The sequence below is a fragment of the Scyliorhinus torazame genome, chromosome 20 (genome assembly GCF_047496885.1).
Source record: "Scyliorhinus torazame isolate Kashiwa2021f chromosome 20, sScyTor2.1, whole genome shotgun sequence".
In the NCBI taxonomy this organism is placed as follows: Eukaryota; Metazoa; Chordata; class Chondrichthyes; order Carcharhiniformes; family Scyliorhinidae; genus Scyliorhinus; species Scyliorhinus torazame.
In genome coordinates this window covers 16,615,993-16,634,763 of record NC_092726.1, presented here as the reverse complement: position 1 = coordinate 16,634,763, position 18,771 = coordinate 16,615,993, and the positions used below count along the sequence as shown (strand labels likewise).

General features: G+C 50.4%; 2 protein-coding genes across 9 annotated transcripts in view; one reads left to right on the top strand and one right to left on the bottom strand.

The window, feature by feature from the left end:
- Positions 1 to 18,771, top strand: part of LOC140396913 (histone-lysine N-methyltransferase NSD3-like) — a 579,137-nt gene that overhangs the window by 104,078 nt on the left and 456,288 nt on the right.
- tacc1 (transforming, acidic coiled-coil containing protein 1) overlaps positions 1 to 18,771 on the bottom strand; it is a 457,444-nt gene that overhangs the window by 418,868 nt on the left and 19,805 nt on the right. For 2 of the 8 annotated variants that reach the window (XM_072485825.1, XM_072485827.1), the window contains exons 1-2: positions 9,233 to 9,600; positions 781 to 984 (exon numbers count right to left, since the gene is read on the bottom strand). The exons of 1 other annotated variant lie outside the window; for it this stretch is intronic. In XM_072485825.1, the coding sequence (XP_072341926.1) occupies positions 781 to 984; positions 9,233 to 9,300 (272 nt within the window). In that variant the 5' untranslated portion in view covers positions 9,301 to 9,600. Of the gene's footprint in view, positions 1 to 780; positions 985 to 9,232; positions 9,601 to 18,771 lie in introns of those variants that run through there. 5 more of the 8 variants (XM_072485828.1, XM_072485823.1, XM_072485826.1 and 2 more) reach the window with 5 other exon arrangements.

Sequence of the window (18,771 nt, the reverse complement as noted above, 5' to 3'; positions counted from 1 at the left end):
GAGATGGGGCAGGTGAGGATGGGGAATAATCTCTACAAGCTCAATCATTCTAGTTACTGTGGAAGTTACGCTGCTCTATCTACATTATATACCGACATTGTTACTGAGCACAAAGGAGAACCTTACTGGCCTCCCAGTGACACTTTCCGACTTGAATGCAAAGGAAATGGTGGTGTGGAATCTGACTCCTGACCCCAGCCGGGGTGAGCTTGACAGTGGGGCAGGTCTTCCCCTTCCATTGTCTGAGTTCAACTGAGATTGAATAGCTCAAGGTGGGTTGCTGGGGGAGGGCTGAGGGGTTCGGTGGTGAGCGGTGAGGAGATGAGTCAATAGATTGCTGTTCAGAACAGGCTCAAATCTGCTCATATCATTACTGTTGTCTGGGTCACTCAGTCTGAAGGCTGTGGGTTCAAAACCCACTCCAGGGAGCCAAGCACAAAGTAGAGATGACCCTCTTGTGCATGATTGAGGGAATGCTACCCTGTCAGTAGTGTAATCTTTCAGATGTTAAACCGAGGTCCTGTCTGCCCTCTCGTGTCGGTGTAAAAGACCCCATGGTTCTATATTAAAGGTGAACAAGGGGGCTATCCCCAATGTTCTCAGTCAGTATTTATCCCTCAATCAAATCACGAGAAGAAGGTAATCTGGTGGGTGGGATGTTGCTATGCGGACATTGACTGCTTTGTTTTCCTACCTTCCAACACTTGGTTGGCCATAAAGTGCCTCTGGTGGTGAAGGACACAAGACAAATGCAAGTACTTTTATATTCCCATGTGGTACCTGAGAGAGGAAGTCTCATCAGCAGCTGAATGGCAGGGAAGCAAGCAGCTCGACAAGGCGGTACAATGATGTTCCAAACTCATGCGGTATAGCCCGGCACTGGGCTGGGGGCTTTTCCCTCCCCCACCATAACCAGGGCAGGTGGCTTGCTGATCTGTGCTCCGTGGCTCGGCGGGAGCTGTCCTGTGGAGACCCCGAGCGTTCCTGCAACGAGAGAGGAAAGGTCTCAGCAGGAGAGGTGACCCAGACCTGTCCACACACGGCCCCCACTTTCCAGGTGCAAAGTGGAGACGTGTAGGGGAGGAATCCAAATGCAAAAAAGCACAGCCAGCCTTCCTCCCCTCGGGGAGGCAAAAGAAAAATTGCATCAAAGGGTGTTCTTAAATGTTGGATAACCACAAATTCTGCCCTCACTTAATCTGCCCTCACTTAAAGCAGAAACTCCAGTTCTGAAGAAGAGACATATTGGAGTCAAAACGGTGGCCGAAATTTTCCGGCCCCTTTCCGCCGGTGGGATCTTCCGCAGTCCTGCGATGGAGCCGCCCACCCCTCGCCCCCACGAAGCATTCCCCAGCAGTGGAAGATGCGGGGCACATCAGCGGGAGGCGAAGATCCCACCGCTGGCCAATGGTGGGCCTGCGGAAAAAAGGGAAGCGGACGGCAGAAATTCCCACCTGTTTACTCTGTCTCTCTCTCTCTCCGCAGATGTTGCCAGAACTGCTGGGATTTTCCCAAAAAACCTTCTGCCTTATTTCAGTTCTCCAGGATATTGTTAAACTTCCGCTTAATCGCAGGGAAGGTCCTAGGGTACGAGATGATCTCGATAGTGTTCAGTTAGGAGTGGAGCCTGTTGAGCGAGCCTGCAGCCTGCAATGTTGTTGTAAAAACATCCCTCACAGCCTAACCAAAATAAATCCTGAGGCAGGGAAACTGATAACGAAGGCACAATGTGGCAGATTCCCCAAAATCTGAAATTAAAGCAGAAAACGCTGATCTGGCAGCATTTGTGGAGAGAGAGTTAGAGAGAGCAAGAGAGACCTTGACCACAGCTCACATTTCAGGTCAATGACCTTTCCTCAGAACTATGAGAATCTCTACTCTTGCTGACAAACTCTTAAACCTCTAACTTCCATAGAATCTCTACAATGGGCCCTTTGTACCGGTCCTCCGAAAGAGAATTCTGGCTCGGCCCACTCCACTGCCCTATCCCCATAACCCCACGCATTGATCATGGCCAATCCACCTAACCTGCACACCTTTGGACCGTGAGAGGAAACCGGAGCACCCGGAGGAAATCTATGTAGACACGGGGAGAATGTGCAAATTCCACATAGTCACCCAAGGCTGGATTCGAACTGGGCACTTGGCGCTGTAAGGCAGCAGTGCTAACCACTGTTGCACTCTCATCCAGAGTTCTGGCAGACGCTCACTAACCTGAACAGATAAACCCGTTTCTATCTATCCTCAGATGCTGCCTGGCCTGCTAAGTGTTTGCAGCACTTTCTGAATCTACTTCAGTGGAACACACAGCCATTCAAATAGCTAGCAACAAAAAAAGAATCACACAAAAAGATCGATTGACAATGTCACGAGCGTTATTGTGGCGTGATTTGTAAAATAATCCCCATCAACTTGATGTTAGTGGATGACAATCAGGAAATAGGGTGAGGCAGCTGGAAAAAGACATGAGCAGGTTGTTTCATCACCTGAGCATGTGAGGGAGAATGGAAGAGAAAGTTATGCCGAAGGGCTAAGATGAAGTAGGGTGGGCTCCCCCCCGACCAGCTCAAATCTTGGTCTGTAACATTGCAGGTAGCAGATGAGAAACATACCAGCCATGATAGAATGGTGGAGCAGACTCGATGGGCCGAATGGCCTAATTCTGCTCTTGTACATCTTATGAACTTATCTGTTGGCCTGTTTTTGTGCTGCAGACTCCATTTAATTTTCCTCAAGTGGATAACTGCTTTGCAACCTGTGCCCAGCAACCCTCTCCAGGAAACTTTGCGTCCACCTGAGCAGAGATTTGGTCAAACACTGTTAAAAATGTCAAAGAAATTTATTTTTTATTCCTTCATGTGACGTGGGCGTCATTGGCTGGGCCAGCATTTATTGGCCAACCCTGAGAGCATTTTAAGAGTCAACCACATTGTTGTGGATCTGGAGTCACGTGCAGGCCAGACCAGGTAAGGACGACAGATTCATTTCGCGAAAGGACAGGAGTGAACCAGATGGGTTTTTAACGATAATCGACAACGGTTTCATGGTCACTTTTTAGACATGGCGGGATTCGAACCTGAGCCCCCAAGGCAGGACTCTGGATCTCTTGATTACTAGTCCAGCAACAATACCACTGCCTCCCCACACCCTCACCTCAGGCCGCTGCTGCATACTCAAATGGAGGAGACGGTGGCGCAGTGGTATTGTCACTGGGCTGGTCACCTGGAGACCCAAGTTAATACTCTGGGCACATGGGTTCAAATCCCACCAGGGCAGCTGGTGGAATTTAAATACAAACGATGAATAGGTCTGCAATGAAAAGCTAGTCCCAGTAATGGTGACGGTGAAGCTATCATTGATCATCATAAAAACCCACCCTGTTCCACTGATGTCCTTTCAGAAGGGAAATCTGCCGCCCTTACCCAGCCTGACCTATATGTGACTCCAGACCCCACGGCAATGTGGTTGACTGTTAACTGCCCCCCTGCAACGCCTGAGCAAACTACTCAGCAACCTTGCCTCAAGGACCTTGTCCTTGCCCAGCAACACCCACAGCCCATGCAGTAAAAAAAGTGTCTCAACACAACTTTCTTCATTCCAAGAGGGAAGCTGAAGCAAATTGACACCTTTCTCCTTCTTTATCTATCTGTCAGCTCCCATCTTCACTCCTACATTCCTTCAAAGGCATGTTACACCCGTCACCACTCTTTCTAATGCCTTTCTCTGGCGTCCCGTAGCTGCTGTTTGTCATTGTTGGTGATTGCCATCTACTATGTAGTCCACACATTCTTTCTGTAAGGGGAAATATGAATCTTCTCTTGCTATTGCTCTCTGCAGTGAACTGCAGATGTATCTGGGCCGCAGATTCTCCTAAATCTCACTGGCACCACCCATTGTTCTATAATTAAACCAGAAGAGGAAAGCTGACAGCACAAAGCTGCAGTGAATGGAGGCGATACGTATAACTGAAACTAGGGCACTCACTGTTATAGTATCTGGTTGCCTGGAGGGCCACTCTGCTGCTCTTCATAAATGTCACCAGATATTTCCTAATATTGCCCAGCTTACAGGGTGGGACCTGCTTCAGTGTTTAACCTGCCCAAATTGGAATATTTCCAGCAGAATCAAAAGAAAACCACTCCTAGATTCTGAAAAGACTATGAACTGGAGAAATAGGAGATAAAAACACATGACGTCGACATAGCATGATCCTGGTGGCAAACTTACTGCATTGCAAACAACAGATTGAACTCCTTTCCACTCCCCTTCCCACTCCTCACCCTGTCCTTTCCTCAAGGTATTGTCTCCTTTGCGGGAAGGAGTGGGGCGGGGGTGTTGTGCAGGGCGGTGAGAATAGGAGAATTGACTGTGAGGGGCCACAGGACATCCTGATCCGGATCTGGCTCTGACTCACAATGCACATGCAGCAGACATAGAACATAGACATACAGTGCAGAAGGAGGCCATTCGGCCCATCGAGTCTGCACCAACCCACTTAAGCCCTCACTTCCACCCTATCTCCGTAACCCAAGAACCCCACCTCACCTTTCTGGACACTAAGGGCAATTTAGCATGGCCAATCCACCTAACCTGCACGTCTTTGGACTGTGGGAGGAAACCGCAGCACCCGGAGGAAACCCAAGCAGATACGGGGAGAACGTGCAGACTCCGCACAGACAGTGACCCAGCAGGGAATTGAACTTGGGAACCTGGCGCTGTGAAGCCGCAGTGCTAGCCACTTGTGCTACCGTGCCACCCTACAGGAAGTAAAGGAAAGAGGACCAGGGTTGATTTTGATCTCTCTGACCCGGGGTTGCTGAAGCAGACTATTATCACGCAGGCTGGTTTCAGCAAACACCATGTGGAGCAGGAGTCAAACTTGGGAACTTGTGCTCTGGATGGGCTGAGCTTTCTCACATCCTCACCATCAGGCCTTTAAAAGAGTGAGTCTGCTCTGGTTAAAAGGGTGCTGGCTTCATGAGGGTTGGGGCAGAGCAGTGCTCTTTTATTTAAGGTCCAGCAAGGCCTCAGTTTTCAATTTCTCATCCTTATTTTCAAATCCCTCCATTAACTTGCCCCTGCCTGCCCAGCTCCTCAACAGTCTGAGATCCCCACAGTTCTGACACGTTTTCTGCTCCAGCACGGTAGCACAAGTGGATAGCACCTTGGCTTCACAGCGCCAGGGTCCCAGGTTCGATTCCCTGCTGGGTCACTGTCTGTGCGGAGTCTGCACATTCTCCCTGTGTCTGCGTGGGTTTCCTCCGGGTGCTCCGGTTTCCTCCAACGGTCCAAAGACGTGCAGGTTAGGTGGATCAGCCATGCCAAATTGCCCTTAATGTCCAAAATGGTTAGGAGAGGTTATTGGGTTACAGGGATAGGGTGGAAGTGAGGGCTTAAGTGGGTCAGTGCAGACTCGATGGGCCGAATGGCCTCCTTCTGCACTGTGTGTCTCTGTAAAACAACTTCATCCAAACACGATTTTTTCTGCAGTTCCCATCAGCCATTGCTGAACCCATGACCTCTCATGCAAACCGCATTGTTCGGGATATCGGAGGACAGTTCATCTGAACAGTGTGAAGCCCAGCTCTCACTGCTGCACAGAGTGACCTAAGGAACTTTGTCCCTCTTATTTCCAGATCAGACCATCAAGTTCTCACTCATTTTCAGTGCAAGTCCCACTGTTTGTGGGGGATGGAGAGTATTGTTAACTCTGTCCACTGAATGGTGGTAAAGAAGACACATTTCAGTGAAGAAATAATCTGTGTCACTGTGCTTCTCAAATAATATTGCCCCCCACCCCCAACAGCCTTTCACAATGAGCAGAGAGAAATAGATCATTCTGTGGTCACGCCAAATCAGCAGGTTTCTACTTTTAATTAGAGGTGTGAATTGTTCAACCATGAATTTGTTCCTTATGTTTCTTGCTGGCAAAAGAGAGGGAGAGACAGCATTGATCAGGCCCCTGTACAACTCAGGAAAAGTAGTGTTGGAGCAAAAAGAATGTGTCAGAGTGAAAGGAAATATGAATGAAACTATATCTTCACAGAGGTGTACTCACAGCCCATTCACTCGACAGGCACTGGCAGCCTGTCCCTGCCGCCTTCCCCACTCAGCAATATTTCCTCATGTACACCCTGGGAGTGCTGGCCCATCTACATATGAGCGACCAGTAACTGCCTCGCTCATCCCTTACTATTAATATACTCTCACCCTCAAATATACCTGCCCCTTGAAGCCTCCCAACCAGATAGCCACCGCCCCATGCAAACCCCCACCCTCCCCCGGCCTGCCGCAGCCCTCCTTTCCTCCCTCCCATACTCTAACTGCCTCAATGATTTCCTGGACTTCTCTTCCCACAACACAAAATAGAATCAAATTGAAATCCAGCAGACCGTGAAGTCATTGGTATGCCCCTGTTGGACGAGATGTTTCAGAAAAGTTTGTGAAGAAAGGCAGCGAGCACAAACTTGCAGCTATTCAGTGAGTGAGGTCCAACTGTGGGAAGGACTGATGTTGTATTTTCAGGTTGTACAAATGGATGGGCCAGAACCAAAGGGCTTAATTTCTGAGCACAGCCCAGCGTGGGCACTGAGTATCGAGTGCCATGTTACAGTTTGTGTCTCACTTCTAGTGGCCCAATACAGTTTACTTCATTGTCTGCCTTCGTTGTTTTAACATCAAACCTTTCTCCTGCCCTTAAATATATTACCAGCAGGGTGACCAACTGGGTTACCCCGCATCTATTTCTCGGACAGTCTGTGGGAGTCTGTTCTTAGATTCTCCACAGAGCAGAAGGAGGACATTCAGCCCATCGAGCCTGCACCAACCCTCTGAAAGAGCAGCCTACCTAGACCCACTCCCCCGCCTATCCCTGTAACCCCATCTGACCTGCCTATCTTTGGACTGTGGGAGGAAACCGGAGCACCCGGAGGAATCCCACCCAGATACGGGGAGAACGTGCAGACTCCGCACAGACGGTGACCCAATTCCGGATTCGAACCTGAGTCCCTGGTGCTGTGATGCAGCGGTGCTGACCACTGTGCTACCATGCCACCCTTGACTTTGCTTCTCTTGTTGTGAACACGTGCACGGAGTCTCGGCCACCAAGGGGATTTATGATCAGCAACGCTGCTGTCCCCTCAATACCACCCCCACCAAACAACTCCCACCCCAGGTCCCAAAGTCGAAGTGTCCTTTATCCTATTTGCTCAGAGCTGGTCACCCTGAGTATCAGTGCAGTGGCCTAATTCATGGGCTACTTGACCCTGCATCATTGTAGCTAAAAGTAGTCAAGGTTCAGCTCCACATAATCCTGGTCACGGTCTCTGTGAAAGAAATAGGCTTTCCTAATTTCTGGACTCTCTTAAACAAAAGCTTAAAACCTCATTTGGCCTCTCATTATGTACATTTTTTCCCAATCTCTCATTGCCCTGGCCTGTACCGCCATACAGGTATCAGCCATTATCCAACGATAACTCTGGCTGCTTGCAACCAAATTGAAGGTCTGCTGTGATTGCCGTACGAGTCACCCCCACACTGCCTGCTTTAAACGTCTCGACTCCTACTCTTTCCACACTATCGGAATAATCATTAAGGGATCCATCCCGTTGATATGGATGCTATAAACGTGCTCCTTACAGAGGTCTGCCCATCAACAGTGCAGTCTAAAGTGACTGGCTGCAACCTGAGCCTGCATGGTTAGTGCACAGCCAGAACGCAGGATGCAGCCACTGAGAGGGTTTCATGTGTGCGTCACACTCACACAAATCTCTGCCAGGACTTTGATACATCTCTTCCTGTTTTGTTTGCCAGATTGTATGCCTGCTTCCTAATGGTCAGGGTCCATTCAACCAGCCACATTCAAACCAATTTCATGTGCAGAGCTCATCACACAACACTTCTCTCCAATTTCACACCCCTCTTGTCAGATAATAGCCATACGTATTTATAGAGAAAGTTGGCAGAGCCAATGGAAAGGTTCTGAGAGCAATGAAGGGGCAAATGTGAGACAGGCTGTGTCCTCCATCAGTGTTTGCAAAGTTCTGGCCACAGGGAGCAATGGGCCCATAGTTTTAATAGAGGGCTTCCACTTCTGCTGTGGATGCTGGGATAGGTTTGCCTCCATCGAGTGTGTTCAAGTTCCATCTAAATGCTGGGATTTTTGTGCAGCTGGGACCACAATGGGTCAGATGATTCTGACCTCTTGTGAGAGGTTCCCACTGTTGATTGAGCCTGATGATCTCTTCTCTCTCTCTCTCTCCCTCTCAGTAAGTCTTTGCAAACAGTGTGATTTGGATTGAAAACAAGGATCACTGGCTTCTCACGCAATCATCACTGGCAGGCCACAACACCACAAAGATCCTGTCATACCCTCCTTTCACTCAGTGAAATCTAAGCCAAAACCTACATCTTAAAACAGGGGTTGGCAAGATGGGGGGGGGGGGGGGGGGGGTGGAAGGGGGTGTTAAAGAGCATCAATGAACCCCAGCAAGTAGTAGATTTTCCACGTGTGTGACTTAAGCTGGTTCTCAATAATTATTGCTGATATATTTCCGTTGAAGTCTGAAAAGGTGCTGAAGCAGTCATGTGAGCAGATTTTTTTTTCTGTAAAGTAGAGGATCCCCTGCTTGGAATTCCTGACAGCACATGCGGAGCTGGGTACCTGAAACTACGTGAACCAATAAAACTCTGACTTCTCAGGCCTGAATCGCAGTTCAGTTCAGTCGTGAATACACCGAGTGTCGCATCACCCAACCGGCAGGGAAATTGGGCTGTTTGTCCAGAAATCCATTGCTGAGTAGGATGAAATGAACACAGAACATCACAGAGGAGGAGGAAAAACGAGCCTCCCACCTTCAAATGTTTCAAACAAGAAATGAAACTACAAAGAGAAAACGAGGGGCAGTGGGACAACGATAGAATCCTTTCGAACAGATCAAGCTGACCTTGATTTGCTGGTTACAAATGCTGGTCACAGCTCACCCTGTTCTTAGACTCCTGCAACATGAACAACTTATCAAAATAAGAAGTGACAGAAAAAAACATCCACAAGAACATAAACATCAGATGAACATCACATGTAACACACTTTTCATTTGCAATAGATTCCCATTCAGCTCATATGCAATGATATGAAAATAAAATATCGAGACAGACAGACTCAAGTCAAACTGATAACCGATTACTGTCGTTGAATTTCAATTGAAATATGGTTAGATGATGGATGACTTACATGCTTGCCTTCTGTTTTAAGGGTCTCACCCCTCCCTTTTGCTGGTTCTGTGACTGAGACCCTCCCATTCTCAAACTTTTGTCAGTGGTTGCAGATGTGTCTGTGATTTTGAGGCAGGCAGGCACGCGCACTGACACACATAAACACACACTCACGCAGCCTTCAATGCTGCAGTAGCACTGCAGCCTCCTGCATTGATTGCTGAGGACTTCAGGCTGTTGAACTCCTGCCAGAGCCTGATCCAATCACATGCCATCAGCGTCGCCTCGAGCCAACACTGCACATAACTGGACAGTAAAAAACACAACAGGCTCAAAGTCGCTAGTGAGGAACAAGACGGTCTGTGGCATTGGGCTGTGGGATAAAAATGTATCCAGAGGACAGCAGTTTTGCCACGAGGAGGCTTGTGTCCAAAGCTGCTGTTTCAAACAAGTAAAGGGCTCTCCAGTACATTCCAGGACACTCTATTCTTCCTCCGAGGGATGTCTGCTCACAATGATATGTTTGTTTTCTTTCCCTACCTCAAGGAGAAAATGGGCTCTCCCAAGAGAAATGAAGTACATTCCAGCATGCAGGGAACAGCCAGCCCTGCAGGGCGAGTGCATATGGAGCAAGCTGAGCGGAGGGCATAATTAGCAGATTGTTTCAGCAAGTGACTGTGCCATTCAGGACCATGTTATTGAGCACCGAATAAAATAAATTGCGACAGTCTTTGTAAATCTCCAGCCCTGCACTGGCTGTTATTACACATTGATATCCTCCTGTGTGGCACTATAGGGAAAATCAAATGACGTTGTCAGATTAGTTTCAATTGAGCAAAGAGTCCAAATGCATGGTGTGGAACACTGTAAGCCACATAATGAGATATTTACTGGGCCTTACCACTGTGGGGTTAATTTGGATATTCCTGTATCAGCTTACTGATTTCATCATGGCTGATACGAAAGGGGTCTAAGACAGCTGACAGTTAGGGCAGCACGGTGGCACAGTGGTTAGCACAATTGCTCCACAGGTCCAGGGTCCCAGGTTCGATCCCGGCTTTGGGTCACTGTCTGTGTGGAGTCTGCACGTTCTCCCCGTGTGTGCGTGGGTTTCCTTTGGGTGCTCTGGTTTCCTCCCATAGTCCAAAGATGTACAGGTTAGGTGGATTGGCCATGTTAAATTGCCCTTAGTGTCCACAATTGCCCTTAGTGTTGGGTGGGGTTACTGGGTTATGGGGATAGGGTGCAGGTGTGGGCTTGGGAGGGTGCTCTTTCCAAGAGCCGGTGCAGACTCGATGGGCCAAATGGCCTCCTTCTGCACTGTAAATTCTATGATTCTATGTGCAGGGTAGGTGGATTGGCCACGCTTAATTGCCCCTTAATTGGAAAAGATGAATTGGGTACTCTAAATTTATTTTTAAAATGACAGCTGACAGTTAAAGAGAGATTAACTTGAATAAATTGAAAACTGACACATTCCTGGGAACTGATTAAAACAACCTGTTGACAGCATCCTGTATTGTGGGCCCACAAACACTCGGACCGGGGTCGAAACTAGCCCTATGCTTTGCATATATTCAGGTATTTTCCACCCTTTTGGGAGGATCGCATGACACCGCGTTGAAGATTACATGGTACTTAAGAAATCCTTTGGCTGAACCAAGAGGTCAATTGGTATTTGCATTCGTACTAACTCAATAACCCAGTTATTACATAACATCACTGCCACACTGAATACTTTCGGATGGGTACTTGGAGTTGATGCAGACTCAAGCCAGCTGCCTGACGCATTGTTTTGGCGTCTCTGAGAGGAACATCCCTTCAGTCTCGTCATGAAGCAGAAATCACTTTGAAATGACTGGCATGGAGAATTGTAAAACAGCCACTTTGTACATTATACATGGAGGCGCGGAAGGCAGATAAAGAACAGAAGATCTGTGTGTGTGTGTGTGTATCTCGAGGAAAATACCACAGATGTGATGCCATCTGTTAGGAATGAAAAGGCCAAAAGAATCTACAGTCATTCCGGGCAGACCAATCCTGGTTTTCACACATTAAAAAAGAAGACTGGCTCACAAAAGCATGTCTCTTCAACAAAGTGTTGCTGTGCCAATGTGGAATGTCTGCGTACATGTATTTTAATTAGCAGTCTCTTGCAGTAGTTTCCTAATACCAGACAGGTGATGAACAAAATGCTGGAGTTGGAATTTAATTCACAGGTTTCAGCACTCATTGTTTTGGCTAACACTCTCAGTGACAAACTGAGGGAGTGCTGTACTCTCTGAGGTGCTTTCTTTCAGATTGCCCTCTCAAGTGGATGCAAAAGATCCCATGGCAGTATTTTGAAGAAGAGCAAGGGAGTTATCCCTGATAACTTGGTGCATGTTGACTTTTTGTCCACATCACCAAATTAGATCATCTGGTCATTATCTCATTAATATTTGTGGGAGATTGGGTTGCACAAACTGACTGAGATTTGTGTTTCCTACATTACCACAGAGACTGACATGATTGGGTGCAAGATGTTTTGATATACCTTGAGATGACACTAGGGGCACGGTCTAACGGGAGAAGCATTAAGTGCGGTAGCGAGCAAGGATTGTCGGGTCACGTCAATTAGGCCCACGAGCTTCACGGCGGAAATGGCTGCCGGTCATTGGATTCACCTGGACCGCGCAAGCAAGAGAGACAGCTCTTAAACTGCTCCCACTGAGCAAACCTCAGACAGCATGCAGCAATGCCACCAAGGAGAGCAGCACCACGATTTGGTGATGCCAATCAGCCCAGACTGAGAGACGCAGTGGAGTCGCGACAGGTCACCCTGTTCCCCTGAGAGTATCGGAGGGTCAGCTAGAGGGTAGCCAGTGCCACCTGGGATGCAGTGGCAATGGCAATCAGTGCAGAAGGTGTTATCCAGTGCAGTAAGAAGTCAACAACCTCCGCTGGGATGCACGGGTGAGTTGGCAGCAGCCCCCTGGCACCGATCCCAGTCCCACTGTACCCCCGACGACCCGGCAGTTGGCACCACACACACCCTCCCCAGTACACTACTGTGCCCATGCCTCAGCACATCCCATCCATGCCCAGTGGCAGTGCCAACGTTTGTGCCCCAAAATACGCCCCCCCCCCCCCCCCCCCACTCCCAGCGATGCATGAAGCACGCGGCTCACAACGCCCCTCTCTTTGTCCCTACAAGAGACATTGGCAGACAATAGACGGGAAAGGGCCTGGATGGGCAGCGGCTGCAGAACAGGCGAGGAACAGACCCTGGAGGTCGCAGGGTGACAGAGGACACAGCGGTCACTGACATCGAGCTTGGCCTGTGCCGCAGAGGCCCCCACCCGCTGACCTGTCACACATGGATTGTTCATGCCAGACATAATGATCCTTCCCTCCCACTGATCACATGTCCATTCTCCCGCAGGATCTCCACCCAATGGTGCCGGCCTATTCAGGGTGCCATTAAAACACGTTACACCCGAGACATGTGAGGTCTCTGTCACGTTATTCCGCACTACGGGCCAGCCTGCACCTGCCAGCCCCCGGTGCATTCCACCCCCCCCTCGGCCCAAGCTCCCAGGGCACTGTGGTCCTAGATGCCCCTCCCTCACCATACCCTCCCCCCCTCCCCGCCCCGAGGAATACCTGCACAGGTGATGGGTGTGAGCGCCCTGTCAGCAGACAGACAGGAGTAAGACCATTGCAGGACCTCAAGCTCACTTTATGGCTGGTTATCATCATCATCCTGGCATGTATGTTGACCCGCTGGCAGTGCCAACACAGGCCGATCAACCTGGAATGATTTGCACAGCCCTGGGAGGGTGGGAAAGGGTGCTTGGGTAGAATAGGTGGGTGGTGAGTGGTTGGGGGGGTTGGGGAGAGGTGGGTCAACAATGGTGAGGATGTGTGGGGGAGGGAACGCTGGATGGGAAGGGAGGAGGGGATGAGACGATGGACAAAGGCACATCCTAAACGAAGCAGGCGAGAATGAGAGCCTCTCTGGTTCTCTGGGCATGCCGGACCCTCACCACCACCTGACCTCTATCCTCCAGCTGCTACTGCAGGCCCTCCCCGGGCTCGTCCTCCAGTCCCTCCTGGTCAAGCTCCTCCTCAGACGAGGCCGCGTGTCCCTCCTGCTCCAACTTGTCACCCCGTTGCAGTACCAGGTTGTGGAGGGTACAACAGACCATCACAAAGTGGGTGACCCTCTGGGGGTGTACTGCAGAGCACCACCAAAGCAGTTGAGGCATCGGAATTGCATTTTCAGCAGTCCGATACACCACTCAATGACAGCGCAGGTGGCCTCATGAGCCTTGTTATATAGGGTCTCTGCACTTGTTTCTGGCCTCCGTACTGGCGTCATTAGCAAGGACCTCAGCAGGTAGCCTTTTTGCCCCAAGAGCCAACCCGTCATCCTGGGGTGTCCCTCAAAGACGCCAGGATTTCCCACTGCCCCAGGATGTAGCTGTTGTGCACACTCCCAGGGAAGCGTGCACAGGTGCATGATCTTGAGGTGGTGGTGGCACATGTTGATGAAGGGTACTCCCGGATTGCCCATGCATGCAAGATGACATGAAAGCCATCTTTTACCCTGGACCTGGGGCATCCTTGCGATGGTGGAGAATCCTTATGCCCAGGCATCTTTGTGGACTTGGTCTAGGTCAAAGTTTATGTAGTCAGTTGCCCGGGTAGACAGGACATCCGTGACTTCACGAATGCACTTGGTGGCTGTACGTTGGGAAATGCCACACAAGTCATGGCCTGAGCCCTGGAATGAACCCAAAGCGTAAAGCTTCAGGGCTGTGGTCACCTTGATGGCCACTGGGAGCGGGTATCCTCCTGTTCCACATAGTGCCATGTCCGCAAGCACATGGCACAGGTGCCAAACAGTCCCCTTGTTAAGAGTGTTTTTTTTTAAACAGTCACCTTGTTGAGGCGGAACTCCTGCAATACATGATGTTCGTCACCTCCTTAAAGGCCAGAGAAGCCTGTACACCTTGGGCCGTCGCTGGCCTTCCCCTCTGGGTACCTCCCGCCTGATGGGCGTCCACGTCCTCAGGGTGTGTGGCAGACCCCTGCACAAGGGCTGCCGCTGCGAGCCTCATCAACGCTTCTGCCGCTGCCTTCTCCATCGCTGGCTGTGGTACAGATACAGAAGATGAATTATAGGCTGTCCAGCAATAGAGTGCTTTGCAAGAACAGTCACTGTTGTCCAGGTAAACAAGGCAATTGCTTGGAGAGAGCAATCATCATTGCTTTCGGCCAGGATTAGGTGGAAGTTGTGATTAGTCCATTGGACCACTTGCTGAACTTATTGACGTTGGATTTGAATTCCAAATTGGGGAGGCCCAGCTCTTGTGTGTTTGATTATTGGCTGCTGCCTCTGCGGTGTTGTGGCCTCCGGCGTTCAGGCCTCACAGTCTGATTGGGATGCTAGGCAGTGACACTCGCCTGCCACACGACATGTCTAGCCATGGGAATCCACTTGAGAGCTGTGAAGTAACTACCAATGCCAATTCCCTATGAGCAATAGCCTTCAGCTGTGCAGACAGAGGCCGCGATGGGCAGAGGGGGTTACAGTGGCCTTCACCATATTACCATAGACAGGGTTCTGTCCTGGGGAGCTCGATGGGATGGATGGGTAGCAGGCAGCAGTTTGAGTTGCCCCCTGGTATAGTGGTATAGGTATACACAATCCGGGGGGGGGGGGGGGGGGGTGGCCTGATGGGGCGACCCGCCCCCATCAATTGTCCCAGCCCAGACCCCCCCTTTCCAAACGAGCACTGGGGCTGTTTGAGAAGATGGCCACTCATCTCCTCCGATCCCCACAGCAGCCATTCACATTTTTAAATAAGTGTGTTGAAGGACACCTGTGTGACCACTCGGTTGGAAGTCGGTGAGAGGCCTTTTGATCAGGGGTCCGTCCCTTTAATGATATGGAAATTGGCCTTAATTTGGTGATTATTGGTTTCTCGCCACATCTAGGCGGGATTCAGATGCCACCAATGGGAGCCGGCTGATTAGATCAGAAACCTATTGCTGCCCGGCACAGATCTCGATTTTGGTCTCTCGCGCCATCTTTTTAATGTAAATTTGGAGTACCCAGTTCTTTTTTTACAATTGAGGGACAATTTTGTATGGCTAATCCACCTAGTCTGCACATCTTTGGGTTGTGGGGGTGAGACCCACACGAACACGGGGAGAATGTGCAGATTCCACACGGACAGTGACCCGAGGCCGGGATCAAATCCAGGTCCTCGGCGCCATAAAGCAGCAGTGCTAACCACTGCCCCACTGTGCCACCACCTCTTCCACGAACTAACCAGCTTGCACATATCTGTGCCGAGTACAACATGGCTGTTAGATCGCACCCAATATCAACATGTCTTTTGTTTGCTAGTTTGGAGAGAGTCAACCTTTAACTACATGTCCATTTTGACTGGGGCTCTAGTGGAAATGGAAATTGCTTATTGTCTCAAGTAGGCTTCAAATGAAGTTACTGTGAAAAGCCCCTAGTCGCCACATTCCGGCACCTGTTCGGGGAGGCTGGTACGGGACTTGAACCGTGCTGCTAGTCTGCCTTGGTCTGCTTTAAAAGCCAGGGATTTAGCCCTGTGCTAAACCAGCTAAACCAGTGATGGTGAAGCCATTTTTAAAAATCTTTACGAACCCATTGACACTGTTGCCACTTGTTGGTTAGAGGGATGCGTTCTGCTGAGAACTGATGACAAATGGAGACCTGTATATAATGCTGGACTCACATCTCACTTTGTTGAGATCACAAGGCAGCACAGACTACATTTTGGAATTACCTACCTTTTGTAAGGGCCCTGAAGAATCCAGCACGGGTTTTAAGGATACAAAATAATAAAGTTTATTTACTATAACAATATATACATAGCAGTAACTTCCCTTGCTACCTTCTCCTTTCTCCTGGTTCCTGGACTGGCCAGCTTATTTATAGTAGGAGTTTCTCCGCCCCCCCTCATTGGGGAAGTTCATACTCCCATAGGATTGTGGGATGATCATTAGTCCCCAGCCAATCGTCAGTAGGCAGGTTATAACATCCCTCCCCCCCAAAGTCCAAGGAATCCACCGTAGGCCCTGGCGAAGGGAGGCGTCGAACTCGTTTGGCCGCAGGCCGGACGCCATTTGCACGCGGCGCTGGATCAGGCGGCGTATAACGAGACGGAGACCGGCGCTTCCGTGATGAACGGCGCGGTTGTACATCCACGGCCTGTGGACCCGAGGATTCCCCCTCTGATTCATCCTGTGTCTCCATCTCGGAGTCAGAGTCTGCTGCCTCCGTCATGTCAGCGTCTCTGTCCCCATTCGGTCCCGTCATGACCTGCGCAGGCTTTGAGTGAGGCACCAGTGGAAGATTTGGAGGACTACCTTCCCTTGTTTCTGGTCTTTGCCGCTGTTGAACTGAGCTCCGGGGGCGGGGAATCTTTTGCGGGGATGATCTTCTGGACCGGACGTGGTCTACATGTTTTCGCTGGAGACGACCCTGGGCTTGCACTTGGTACGATATAGGGCCCGTTTGGCGAAAGATTACCCCAGGAACCCATTGGGCACCACCAGCAAAATTCCGCACGAATACTGGGTCACCGGGCGCAAACTGCCGAATCGGACGATGCTGAGACAATCCCGGTCCCTGCCGTTCTTGTGTGCGGCGTACTTTTGCGCCAATGTCCGGGAAGACCATACTAAGGCGGGTGCGAAGTCTCCGGCCCATTAGGAGTTCTGCGGGAGCTACCCCAGTCACTGTATGGGGGGTGGTCCTGTACGTAAACAAAAACCGAGCCAGCCTCGTGTCCATTGATCCGGAAGACTGCTTCTTTAGGCCTCTTTTGAATGTTTGCACTGCACGCTCTGCCAACCCATTTGAAGTCGGGTGGTAAGGGGCAGTGCGGATATGGCGGATGCCGTTCATCTTTGTAAACCTAGCAAACTCCTCACTCATGAATGGAGTGCCATTATCCGTGACCAGCACCTCGGGGAGGCCATGCGTGCGAAATGATAAACGCATTTTTTCAATTGTTGCGCAGGACGTTGTCCCCTGCATCTTATGCACCTCCAGCCATTTGGAGTGGGCGTCAATTAGTAGAAGGAACATGGATCCCTGAAAAGGGCCTGCGAAATCTGCATGTAAGCGTGCCCAAGGCCGCCCTGGCCATTCCCAGTGATGTAGGGGCGCGGCCGGCGGAAGCTTCTGATGCTCCTGGCAAATGGAGCAGTTTTGGGCCACCTTCTCAATGTCGGTGTCGAGGCCTGGCCACCAGACATAACTCCGGGCCAACATTTTCATCTTGGTCACGCCCGGATGCCCATTGTGCAAGTCTGATAATATCAGCTCCTGGCCTTTTTCCGGGACAACCACACGCGTCCCCCACAAGAGGATGCCGTCTTCCACGCTGAACTCTGACAGCTTGGAGGAAAATGCCCGTAACTCGCCTGGGAGCTGTCTATGCTGCCCACCATACAGGACTATGTGCCGAACCTTTGACAGGACTGGCTCCGTCTGGGTCCACTCACGGATCTGTGATGCCGTGACAGGCAAGGTGTCCATAAAATTTAGGGTTGCGACCACCTCACCGGTCGTGGGGGTCGACATGGGGCCGGTCGATAAAGGCAATCGGCTCAGTGCGTCGGCATTTGCTATCTGCGTACCTGGTTTGTGCTCCAGAGAATACTCATATGCAGCAAGCAACAAAGCCCAGCGCTGGATCCGTGCAGAAGCAATGGGCGGTATCGGCTTATCCTCTCTGAAGAGTCCCAGCAGGGGCTTATGATCAGTCACGATAGTGAAATGGCGGCCGTACACATACTGGTGGAAGCGTTTCACCGCGAAAACCACTGCCAGGCCCTCCTTCTCGATCTGCGCGTACTTCTTCTCCGCTGCAGTCAATGTGCGGGAGGCGAAAGCTATCGGTCGCTCGGCCCCGTTCCATCTTGTGGGACAGGACAGCCCCAATACCATACGGGGATGCATCACATGTGACGAGCAAAGGCTTTCCCGGATCATAGTGGGTTAGTAACCCAGACGACGACAATTGTTGCTTTACCCGCCGGAAAGCGGTTTCTTGCGGCTGACCCCAAACCCAGGTGTGATTTTTCTTTAGCAGCAGGTGTAAGGGGGCCAGCGTAGTTGCCAGATTGGGGAGGAACTTCCCGTAATAGTTTACGAGACCGAGAAAAGAACGAAGATGCGAAGTGTCAGTCGGGGTGGGGGCCTGTTGAATTGCACGCACCTTCTCTGCGACGGGGTGCAGACCCTCGCGGTCCACCCGATAACCTAGGTAGACTACTTCTTTTGCCTGAAGTACGCACTTTGTGTGACGTAAACGGACTCCAGCCTCCGAAAGGCGTTTAAGGACAGCCTCCAGATTTTCCAAATGCTCTTGCTCCGACGTCCCTGTAATCAACACGTCATCTAGGTAGACAGCCACACGTGGTAAACCTCTCAAAATGCCCTCCATAACACGTTGAAAAATTGCGCAGGCAGAGGATACTCCAAAGGGCAACCGTGTATATTCATACAGGCCCCGGTGTGTG